Source organism: Berghia stephanieae, chromosome 9 (assembly GCF_034508935.2).
Source record: "Berghia stephanieae isolate SIO BIC M18660-M18661 chromosome 9, UCSD_Bste_1.3, whole genome shotgun sequence".
NCBI lineage: Eukaryota > Metazoa > Mollusca > Gastropoda > Nudibranchia > Aeolidiidae > Berghia > Berghia stephanieae.
Window position 1 is genome coordinate 21,040,701 of NC_088368.1, and position 12,500 is coordinate 21,053,200.

General features: G+C 38.4%; 2 protein-coding genes across 6 annotated transcripts in view; one reads left to right on the plus strand and one right to left on the minus strand.

Annotated features, from left to right (window-relative positions):
• Positions 1–12,500, plus strand: part of LOC144979842 (breast cancer anti-estrogen resistance protein 3 homolog) — a 155,959-nt gene that overhangs the window by 42,751 nt on the left and 100,708 nt on the right. The window lies entirely within an intron of this gene.
• Positions 6,089–12,500, minus strand: part of LOC144979320 (uncharacterized) — a 14,300-nt gene continuing 7,888 nt past the window's right edge. The window contains exon 2 of the mRNA XM_078925953.1: positions 6,089–9,403. Within this exon, the coding sequence (XP_078782079.1) occupies positions 8,164–9,291 (1,128 nt within the window). The 5' untranslated portion in view covers positions 9,292–9,403 and the 3' untranslated portion in view covers positions 6,089–8,163. The remainder of the gene's footprint in view (positions 9,404–12,500) is intronic.

A 12,500-nucleotide genomic window follows, 5' to 3' on the forward strand; every position in this document is an offset into this window, starting at 1 on the left:
TGCGGTGCTGCACTGCGGCTGACGCTTGGGTTATTCCAGTCTTCGATTGGAATAGACCCTGGAGACAAATTTCTCCTATGAGGTGAATAAAGGGATTAATAAAAAAAAATTAAAATCTATGACAGGAATCTTAAAAATTGCGAGACAACAATAATGATATGTGGTCTTGTGGTATGACATTCGCTTTCGGATCGGAAAGTCCTGGCCTCGTTCGGCGCTGAGTTGAGTCCTTGGAAAAGACTTTTTACTCACATTCTCTCACCGTACTCAGGTGTAAAATGAGTACCTGGCCGTCAACAGCGTTGCCTCTGTCGGAAAAATTGCAATATCTCCTAACAGGCGTCATATCTCGTTTTACATGTTACGTGTTGCTGTTGGTCAGGGACCCTCTGTAAAGCGCTTTGAGCACAGTTAGTGGATATTGCGCTATATAAAAGCTCTAGTTTAATTGGGGTTTTTTTTAATGACAAAAAGTCTGAAAAACAAAACAGGAAAGAAATGTTTATCTCATTTGACGCACCATGAGGGTAGATACGATCGGGTACATATTTATAACATTATTATTTAGCCGGTGAAGCACGCCAGAATGACTCTATCGCCAAAAAGACTCTAGAGTTAAATTGGCGCACTCTCTAGAATCAGTCTCGCGGCCGAGTGTCTGTCTCGTGTACGCCAATTTAACTCTAGAGTCTTTTTTTGAAACCATCCTAAAATTTGACTTTTCCTTATTAACGACAAAATATATTTTTTTTTAATTAAAAAAAAGTACAAAACAACTGCTTCACAAAGTAAGAGATGAATTCACAGTATTTCAAGAAAAAAAATAATTAAAAGATCTAGTGCTGACGCGGTAGTTTCGGTGTGCCACGCGAGAATGACTCTGCCAAAAAAAAAGACTCTAGAGTTAAATTGGCGTACGCGAGGCACACTCTAGAGTTAGTCTTGCGGCCGCGAAGCTAACTCTAGAGTGTGCCTCGCGTGCGCCAATTTAACTCTATAGTCTTTTTTTTTGGTAGAGTCATTTTCGCGTGATACACCGGCCTAAATGTGTTGCCGGCTTGACTAAGCGCATTTATTTTGTTCGAATGAATGCACGCATTTCACACCTCTCTAGTACATGCCAACTACCCAAATAATCGGCAAGGGAAGTCACTTGGAAGTTTGTTATTGCTGGGTTTTTTTTTTGTTGTTTCTTTTTGCTAAACGCCAAACTTATTATTAAAAACTTGGCTTTAAAAAAAGCCGTTTAGCATGGAAATGTTTTGCAGTGTTTGGCAATTTAAATTATTTAGCATTTTCGAAGAATTATTTCAATTTTAAAAGATAAATTAACACGAATTGCACAAAAACAAGTCAATTTTCACTTTTAAAATAACAAGACAAGATGGGGCGTTTATAAAATCAAGACAATTACTTTTTTGCATCGGGATAAGAAAATACAATTTATTTCTATTTTTCTGTGCATTATAAAAGAACAAATGATGCCTTAAAATATCTGACATTTTTTAACGCCAATTGACATTATCAATTATTTGTTTGGGTTTTTTTTTTTTGTGCGTGTTCAAAATCAATATGACAACGTTGTAGTCGTCTCACTTCATCTTCATCCTGGCCTCATACACTATATACACTATTTTCTTTCGTCGACTGTTTTTGACATAGGTGAAGTGACCGAGTGGTTAAAGCATTGCATTGTGAAGAGGAAGGACCCGTGTTCGAGCCCCGTTTCAGGCACTTTCGTTTTTTTTTCTTTGAGCAAGATTATTAGCCCCCAATTTGCTCACTTGAACTTGGACAACATGGGTGATTCTTGTTGACATCAGACATCTTGTTTAATGAGTTTTCTATATTCCTTCGTGGAATGCCTAGGCGATGATATCTTATATCGTGGCGGAATGGCATAATTTGTGACCCTTCGTCTCAAAACAGTATTAAGTCGGGATGGACCAGATTCTTAAAAGTCAAATTATAGTTAAACTGGTCAGAAATATGAAACATTGGTATTTAGCTCAATAAAATATGATATTCCTTCTCCTCTATAAAGCATATAAACTCAACTTAAGCATGATATTTCTGGCTGCAAATTCCATTTTCAGCATCTTAATCATCCCGACTTAATACCGTTTTGAGGCGAGGGGTCACATTAGATTTGATTTGATAAATGTGTTGAGCCGTGTAATGTCAAGGGTGTACGTTCCAGTCGCCATTTGTCAAAACACTCTAACGTGATGAATGTTCTCGAAAGGTGGAAGAAGACCAGTTGATTTCACTGGGAAGCATAATGTACTGAGAATGGCTCTGAACCGGGTACAATCATAATTGCCAAGTGTCGCAGAAAGCCACTTGAATTCAACGAATGCTTTTAGGTGGGCGTTTGTTAGGGAGTTCAGTAGGCGGCTATTTTATAACTAGGGCTCTTTCAGAAATAACCGAAAAATGCCCATTGCTCAGCAACCAGTGGAAATTTTTTAATTCTGTAAACGACATGATATTCCTTATTTCTTTACGGATAGTCCCAGAAATTATGAAGTGCATCATTTTGCACAATGAATTTCTAGACGATTTTAAAGATGGCGGCCCACCTTGAAACTTGGTCAAAGGAGGAAATCAGAGCTGTCAAACGTTTTTGGAACGCCAAAAGTCTGAATCCTACCGAAGTTCATAAAAAACTTCAGAGTGTATATGGTGAGCATGTTATAAGCCGTACACAAGTCTATGACTGGTGTAATTTGTTTGAAGCCGGCCATTCCGACTTGACAGACAGGGAAGGGAGAGGGCGTTCGATAACTGCGACGTCAGAAGACAATGTTAAGCGAGTTGATGAGCTTATTCGTCAAGACAGGAGGTTGAAACTTCATGAAATCGCAAGCAGTCTTGAAATTTCGGAAACTTCTGCCCATAGAATTGTATTTGATGAACTTGGCTACAGAAAAGTCAGCGCAAGATGGGTTCCTAAGCAATTGACAGACAATCATAAAGAATAAAGATTGGACATCTGCAGGGAACTTTTGAGAAGAAGCAAGAGCTCACGCAGGGTTCACGGGCATACTGCCAACGCCGGCGGAGACTTTCTAGAGTACGATGTGACTTTTCTTGACATGGTCACCGGTGATGAGACTTGGTTGCACCATTGCACCCCAGAAACAAAGCAAGATTCGATGACATGGAAACATCCATCCTCACCTGTCGCGAAGAAATTCAAAGTCATGCGGTCAGCAAAGAAAATAATGGGAACTGTTTTCTGGGACAGTCGTGGTGTTATTCTGTTCGAAACCTTACAACCTGGAGAAACAATCAATGCTGCAAGGTACTGCCAAACTCTTGACAAGCTTAGGGAGGCCATTCGCAGAAAGCGCCCAGGGCAGTTGACCAACGGGGTCATTTTGCAACACGACAACGCTACACCCCACACAGCACGAGTGACGCAAGGTTGACGAGAGAAATATGGATGGGAGATTTTGCCACACCCACCGCACAGTCCAGACCTCGCACCATCTGATTATCACCTCTTTGGGCCACTGAAACGTGAGCTGGCAAGAAAGCGCTTTGATGTCGATGAAGAGCTTGTTGACCATGTGCGGAAATGGCTACAAAACCTTGACGGAAATTTCTTCCGAGAGGGTATCTATTCCATGGTGCGGCGTTGGCAGAAGTGTGTCGACAGACTTGGCTGTTACGTAGAGGAATGAAGGACGAGTCAAGGTATGAACACGTGCAAGAATTTTGTTGAAAGCATAAAAAACGCGGATTTTACAGGCATTTTTCGTTTAATTATGAAAGAGCCCTCGTAGGTACCCCTATATCTGTAGCCACTTTCTTTATATCTTTATATCTTTATGTTCTTGTCGTATGGTGAGTGTATTTGATTTTCCGCATGCTCTTGTTGGGATCTTTTGACCTTAGGGAAGCAGTCAGATGTCCTACCAGGGCAACCAGGGGTGTGTGTGTGTGTGTGGGGGGGGGGGTATTATATTTTTACTTTATCTTTTGGAAAGTCACATCGACATTAATAGACACTTAACTTGATTCAGTAGGATTATAATATAAAGATGGGAAGGAAGAGGAGGAGGAGGAGGAAGAAGAAGAAGAAAAAGAAGAAGAAGGGGGGGGGTAGAGGCGAGACGAAGAAGAAGAAGAAGAAGAAGAAGAAGAAGAAGAAGAAGAAGAAGAAGAAGAAGAAGAAGAAGAAGAAGAAGAAGAAGAAGAAGAAGAAGAAGAAGAAGAAGAAGAAAGAAGAAGGAAGAAGAAGAAGAAGAAGAAGAAGAAGAAGAAGAAAGAAGAAGAAGAAGAAGAAGAAGAAGAAGAAGAAGAAGAAGAAGAAGAAGAAGAAGAAGAAGAAGAAGAAAGAAGAAGAAGAAGAAGAAGAAGAAGAAGAAGAAGAAGAAGAAGAAGAAGAAGAAGAAGAAGAAGAAGAAGAAGAAGAAGAAGAAGAAGAAGAAGAAGAAGAAGAAGAAGAAGAAGAAGAGAAGAAGAAGAAGAAGAAGAAGAAGAAGAAGAAGAAGAAAGAAGAAGAAGAGAAGAAGAAGAAGAAGAAGAAGAAGAAGAAGAAGAAGAAAGAAGAAGAAGAAGAAGAAGAAGAAGAAGAAGAAGAAGAAGAAGAAGAAGAAGAAGAAGAAGAAGAAAGAAGAAGAAGAAAGAAGAAGAAGAAGAAGAAGAAGAAGAAGAAGAAGAAGAAGAAGAAGAAGAAAGAAGAAGAAGAAGAAGAAGAAAGAAGAAGAAGAAGAAGAAGAAGAAGAAGAAGAAGAAGAAGAAGAAGAAGAAGAAGAAGAAGAAGAAGAAGAAGAAGAAGAAGAAGAAGAAGAAGAAGAAGAAGAAGAAGAAGAAGAAGAAGAAGAAGAAGAAGAAGAAGAAGAAGAAGAAGAAGAAGAAGAAGAAGAAGAAGAAGAAGAAGAAGAAGAAGAAGAAGAAGAAGAAGAAGAAGAAGAAGAAGAAGAAGAAGAAGAAGAAGAAGAAGAAGAAGAAGAGAAGAAGAAGAAGAAGAAGAAGAAGAAGAAGAAGAAGAAGAAGAAGAAGAAGAAGAAGAAGAAGAAGAAGAAGAAGAAGAGAAGAAGAAGAAGAAGAAGAAGAAGAAGAAGAAGAAGAAGAAGAAGAAGAAGAAGAAGAAGAAGAAGAAGAAGAAGAGAGAAGAAGAAGAAGAAGAAGAAGAAGAAGAAGAAGAAGAAGAAGAAGAAGAAGAAGAAGAAGAAGAAGAAGAAGAAGAAGAAGAAGAAGAAGAAGAAGAAGAAGAAGAAGAAGAAGAAGAAGAAGAAGAAGAAGAAGAAGAAGAAGAAGAAGAAGAAGAAGAAGAAGAAGAAGAAGAAGAAGAAGAAGAAGAAGAAGAAGAAGAAGAAGAAGAAGAAGAAGAAGAAGAGAAGAAGAAGAAGAAGAAGAAGAAGAAGAAGAAGAAGAAGAAGAAGAAGAAGAAAGAAGAAGAAGAAGAAGAAGAAGAAGAAGAAGAAGAAGAAGAAGAAGAGAAGAAGAGAAGAGAGAGAAGAAGAAGAAGAAGAAGAAGAAGAAGAAGAAGAAGAAGAAGAAGAAGAAGAGAAGAAGAAGAAGAAGAAGAAGAAGAAGAAGAAGAAGAAGAAGAAGAAGAAGAAGAAGAAGAAGAAGAAGAAGAAGAAGAAGAAGAAGAAGAAGAAAGAAGAAGAAGAAAGAAGAAGAAGAAAGAAGAAGAAGAAGAAGAAGAAGAAAAGAAGAAGAAGAAGAAGAAGAAGAAGAAGAAGAAGAAGAAGAAGAAGAGAGGAAAGAAGGGAGAGAAGAAATAGGAGGAGGAGGAAAATCAGGAGACACCGCCAGAAGTTGCTGCTAGGGGACGGTACAAACAGAAAACTTGGAACTCGGGGTCTCTTTTCTAAAAAGTAAGACTAGTGGGACGCGTTAACACGACAAGACAACATGATATGTATGCTCTTTTATAGGACCACACATGCAGTCTTTTAGGAGCCTTTGAAGTCACTCAGAACAAATTATAGCTCATCACTTAACCACCATGATGATATGCTTTAAAACGCCATTGTCTTCACGAAACTAATTCTTATCAAAACAGCTCACCCGACTCCACATGGAATGGATAATAAAGTACGGATAAAGATAACATATAACAAGAATATTATTCATTCTTATCTCCCTTGTTTACGTTTCTATAACAGTGGAGAAGAAAGATGAACAATCACAATACGATAATCTGATAATGTATAAATTCTGGAATCCAGATTTTCTCACAGATATATCCGGTATAAGATAATAATAATTATTAAAACAACTTGTGTATGTTTGCGTTGCATTTCTTGCCCACTGGGATCAGGTGCTTCTTTTAAACAGGAAATGGCGTATTTAACTAGTAAACTGCTTTGCTCTGGAAAAAACACATATTTAAAACTTTGGCCAGAAAACTCGTTCTTCAAATTATATGGATCTATTCAAAGACTCTCATCTTGGCAAAAACTCTCAAACCTGGGACTTGGCGGAATCACAGGATAGAGACTTTTGCATGATGAGGGGCATTTAAGTTAATTGATATTTGAAGGACAAGTTTTTTGGTTTATAGATAGAACGAAGACGACGTCATTCAAGCCTTTGTTTTTGTATTTTGCCATCCGCACTTTTGAGTGATTCTCACTAAACTGTATCAACCACACTATAAAAGTTCATGGTCACACATAGTTTTTTTGTGTCGGTTCGTTATACTTCCGGATGGCAATGTTATGAGCTTCTTAGCAAGCGCATACTATCTATAGTTTAAATACGAGTTTTTGTTTTGTATTGTTTTGTTTTGTTTTTGCCTCCAGAGTACAATATTTACTAGTTTACTGTTACTTTTCCCCTCTCCAATTATTGTCATTGTCCGTTTCAATGAGCCAACGTCCAGGAATTAGACGATTTGATTTTTCCAAGGCCCTGGTTTGTGTCTTTTGCATTAACCCTCTCCTTACCAGCCATTGATAAATCGTAACATTTGTTACGATGCAACCGACAATTTTCTCATTCTGGTTTCTTTCGTACATCACAAAATGTAAAAACATGCTTTGATAACCGCTATAAATACTAAACTCTGTGTTGTAGACATCATTTTGCTGAACAACATTCTGTATAGAATGCACTTGTTACTTTTTTGTTTGATTAGGAAAAGTCTATTTTTGTGTCGGATGCGTGTGAATTTTCGGGGGAAATTCTAAAAATGGCTGGTAAGGAGAGAGTTAAGGGTAGTCGACGGATGTCAATTAGGTGTATACATTTTTATTTGAGAGATGTAATGAAATGTATAGATCTATGGTTGAAAATCGCCCTTCTGATAGTGTTTTAGAGTTTGGGTGACCTTATTCTGGGGGCTTGGGTAGACTGCTAGCTGCTGGGGTCCATTGTATATCATTTTCTTGAACTCTTCCTCTGTCGTGCTCTTTTTTTACGCGCAATAGCGATAGTAATGTGTTGCAGGCACTGAACTCTTATCATTTCGTAGGTATTGATATGACCTACAAGAGCCTCGATCGCCGTTAAGTTAACTTTGTTTATAATAAAGATTGAGAGGGTAATTCTTGATCATTTCCATGCTATTAGTACGTTACAATATTTATTGTTTATTTCTCCTGGTGAACAAAAACTGACGATGGGATTGAGAGTGACACAGAATTTTGGAAATTTCCATCTCTAATCTTTTCGATGACTCCTCGTATGAACTCTCGGGTGTTTGTTCAAGCAATGTATTCATATTTTGGACAATGTCAAGTGTGGGGTTAAAATTATCTGTGCACTTATTTACGAGTTTGATAACCCAAATTGTGATGGCCTCATTGTTGTAAAGAATAAACATCCCACAAAGTACCGTAAAATTGATAAATGACAAATAGGTATATAATTTGTGTTTGGTATAATAGACTTGAAACAGCTTAAACAAGGCTTGTAATAGGCTTGTAAAAGCCAACCCCCCCCCCCCCCTCCCCGCCCATTTTTTGACCAATCAATTTTTCTTTACTGCCTTCGACACATAGTTTGAAGATGTTGCTTATACCGAGAATTCAGCGTGGGTGGACTCCGACACAAAGTTTGAAGATGTCTTTAGCGAACATTCATCGTGTGTTAGATGAACTCCGATAGATAGTTTGAAGCGGTTGCTTATAACAAAAATTCAGCTTTTAGTAGATGGACTCCGATCCATAGTTTGAAGATGTTCTCTATAGCGAGAATTCAGCGTTTAGTAGATGAGCTCCGACACATAGTTTGAAGATGTTTTCTATAGCGAGAATTCAGCGTGTAGTAGATGAAGATGTTACTACTGGAATTGATAGTCTCCAACAAATAACAAAACGTGTTCGCAGACTCTCCAACAAACCAGTGATGCCGTGTCGGTGTGTACAAAGGCAAGACCACAAACACAATGGCATTGCAGATATCAGGGAATAACGATATGATGAACAGGGCACATATTAGAGACATCATACGGATTAGCCGTTTATCTCTCTTGTTGTTATTGGTCGGATCTCTGCTGCTATTGTTCCTGTTGTTCTTGTTGTTGTATCTGCTGCTATTGTTACTGTTGTTGGCTATGCTCTCGTCAAATTTTGTGGTGATGAATTTTCTTGAAGTTAGTTTCCTAACCATCGTCATGTTACATATGAAAACAGTCACAAAAGAAAGCATTCGCAGAGAAAGACATAGAAAAATGAATTCAATCGTCGTATCAAAATAAAATACAGTGTTCGGAGGAACAAAAGTTAAAATGGAGGTGTTTCCTGATGAGGAATTGAAATAAACCCATTGAGGAAAAAATACAAAATATTGTTGATAATGTAGAGCGAACAACAATATAAAAGTGCACAAAACAGCAAATAAAGAATGTTTCGGAGTGAAAATGTACTTGACTTTAAACGGGAAAACGATCGCCACGAATCTCTCCAAAGCGATGTAGACTGTCAACCAGCAGGTACTTTGTGTAAAAAGATGCCTGGGAAATAAAGACGAAAACAAGTAAAAACTCCACACATCCCATCGGTATTCTGTAGTGTTGAAATATCTGAAGATGCCCAAACAAATGCAGCTCCAGAACACGAAGAAGCAGCATAGAAAGTCCGATATGGCCAGTCCTGTTAAACTGACAGTGCTGCTGTCGGAAAGGATCCCAATGCGGGAAAAGACGATGAGGTTGATGATGTTGGCGATCATTCCGCACAGAGAGATGATGCCAATTATGGCGATACGTATCACGTTCTCTATGACGTAGTAGATCTGGGGATCGAATGGAGGTTCCTTGTTCCGGTAATAGTTATCATACGGCTCGGTTGAGTTTTCGTACTGACTTAGTGTGAGGGCGTCCATTCTTCTCGTAGCTTTATCTCAGGAATGTGGGGGGAAATTTTAAATTATTTCCTATAACAAAACGTCGAATTTCTACGTGAGGCTTATGGCTGAGGTCAGTTTCAGATATTGGCTGTTAAAAAGAAAGAAAGAAAAGAGTTATGTATATTTATTGTTCATTTATGGAAAAATCAGACTTTGAATTTAATAAGGTGATGTAGCGCCTGTTGCACTGTGGTACGATGTTTGGTCTTGTATCAAAGTGAAACGATATTGACCGTGGTCAATTACCAGTTGAGTGACAATAATCGCGAAATGTACGTTGGTCATAGCATTTATTACCTCGGCCAAACGCTATAAGCACATTGCCCCTCTCAACTCAGGTGCTAATGAGATCTAAAGGCAGCGACGGATAATGTGGGAATGTCAGAAGATGAATGAAGAGAAGAGAGAAGGTATGAAGAGTAGGAGGATAAGAAGAAAAAAAAAGAGGAGGGTGAGGGCAAAGAGGAGAAGATGAATATGAAATGATACTCTAGGTAATTACAATATTGGGCATTTGGCACAGGCTGAAGTTTACTTCCACCCAAACCTGTTCTTATCATAACACGTCTGCTGGTCTAAATCAACCTTAAGTCGTTAAGTGTGGAATGAAATTAACCGTTTAATGGCGAGACAAATGTAATAATTTCATTTCATAATTATCATTATTTTATCCATTATTCATATAGATAGTTCGAAGATGACGTCACTAATGTCTTTGTTATTGTTGTTTGCCACCCGCGTTTATGGGTACTTCTCACTAAACTGTATTAACCAGACTATAAACCTTCAAGGTTACACACAGTTTTGTGTGTTGGCCAGTTTTACTTCCGGATGGCAATGTTGTGAACTTCTTAGCCAAGTGCATACTATCTATAGATAGTTCGAAGATAACGTCACTCAGGTCTTTGTTATTATTTTTTGCCAGATACACACCGTTTTGTGTGTTGGTCCGTTATACTTCCGGATGGCAATGTTATGAGCTTCTTAGCCAAGCGCATACTATCTATAGCCATACGTGCAGAGTTTCCTCAAGAAAGCAGAATCTGATCCATGAAGCCCGATTCGCATCGGCGCCATTGTAAAGGTTTAAAACGATAAGATCTAATCGGAACAAAATCGAAGCTCGCCTGTAAAGGGTTACGGGTAAGGATAGCCTTCGCCTATCTTGACAGTAATGGAATCTGCTATCCGACCATTAACGACGGCAGGTGTTATTCCGTGTCTTTCCACTGGTTACAAGACAACTAGGGCGGGGAGTTAGTTGTTGTTAATTTGGTGTCTTTAGATAAGTACCTACTAGTCGATTAAAAAGCGGCTGATAGATTTCTTGATAATGCATGAGTAATGCACGAGTTTAGTTAGTAAAGTGGTGGTAGCGCAGCTGATGGTGCGCTTAGCTCACAAGTTAAGAAACCAGTTTCAAAATCGAGAAGTGTTTTTTGAGGTGTTTATTTTATTTTATTTTTTTTTTTGGGGGGGGGGGGGGGGTGTTTCTTTTTTTATTAATGTTTTTTTTTTTTTTTTTTTGTTGGGTTTTTTATTTATTTATTGTTTTCTTTTTTTGTTTGTTTTTTTTTCTGTTTTTTTTTTTGTTTTTTGTTGTTGTTGTTGTTGTTGTTAATGTTGTTCTTGTTCTTGTTGTAGTTACAGGAGATAATTTGGCCTAGCTACACCAGATTTGCGCAGGTTACATTCCTAACATGATATCTCGTTTTTACCTGACTATCCACGAGAAGTACCGAGTAACACGTTGACCAGAGGTATGCAGAGGCCAGTCAGGTACCTACTGTGTGGACAGATGTAAACAAGGATTGGAGATACGTGTAAATTATGGCGAGAGTGGATCTGTGCTAGACCCCTATGGAAATATAATTTTGAAAAAAAAAATCAAATCCAGTACTTCAGAGCCATCTGGTCCGCGTGCGTGCGGTGCCCGATTTCTGAAGTATTAAACTGATGGTATCCATTGTTTGCTATTTATTGGATAGAATACCAGTCAATTGTAAAGTACTTCCCGCCAGGTATAACAGCTATCCAAACTCTGCTGAGTGGGCAGAGAGATTAGATAAATTATAAACCCTCTTCTTAACCCCATATCAGTTCCTTCGTTTTCTATTGATAGAGCTATCGGTAATTATTGCAGAAATATTGTCACAATTTAAAAAGGGTTCGGATTTTTTTTGATTTTTTTGGTAACTATGACCCTGATCATGGCAAAAAGTATCAAACCTGGGATTGCGAAGTTCCAGATTTGAGAGGTTATATTTTGCCAAGATGAAGGTCAATTTATTCGAAGGACGAGTTTTCTCCTGCCCAAATGTTAGAGTACGGCAGACAAAGCTTAATGATGATGTGCGTTTAGCTAAAATACTCACAACATTCGCCAGCCATATGAAAGTACCAACACACAAAATTATGTGTGACCTTTAACTGGTTTTTTTTTGGGTAAAAACTAATCATCCAACAGTCTTGGTCTGTATAGATAGTATGCGCTTGGCTAAGAAGCTCAAAACATTGTCATCCGGAAGTATAACAGACTAACACACAAAACTGTGTGTATCCTTGAACGTCTTTAGATAGTATGCGCTTGGCTAAGAAGCTCAAAACATTGTCATCCGGAAGTATAACAGACTAACACACAAAACTGTGTGTATCCTTGAACGTCTTTAGATAGTATGCGCTTGGCTAAGAAGCTCAAAACATTGTCATCCGGAAGTATAACAGACTAACACACAAAACTGTGTGTATCCATGAACGTTTATAGTCGGGTTAATACAGTTCAGTGAGCATTACTCATAAACGCGGATGGCAAAAAAAAAAACAATAACAAAGACCTGAGTGACGTCATCTTCGATCTATCTATAAAACAATAATAAAGAGCTAAGTGACGTCAACTTCGTTTTTCAATCAATTGGATTCAATAGTCTGATGTCACGTCGCCGAGCAACTGCGAGTAGCGTGGTTCTAAACAAAGAAAATCGGTACTTGTTATACTTCATGCTGGCTAGAAACTTTTCATATGCCATGTGATCAGAATGGATAAAAGTCATCACTTTTATGCTCGTCAGAGAAATATTTCATAAGGGCGCCCGCCATTGTTCCGATAGTTGAGAGCCAGTTACTAAGTTACTACGCGTCATTACGAGGGAAGTGACGTCACGACTGTTGAAGCGTATTGCCGGCTT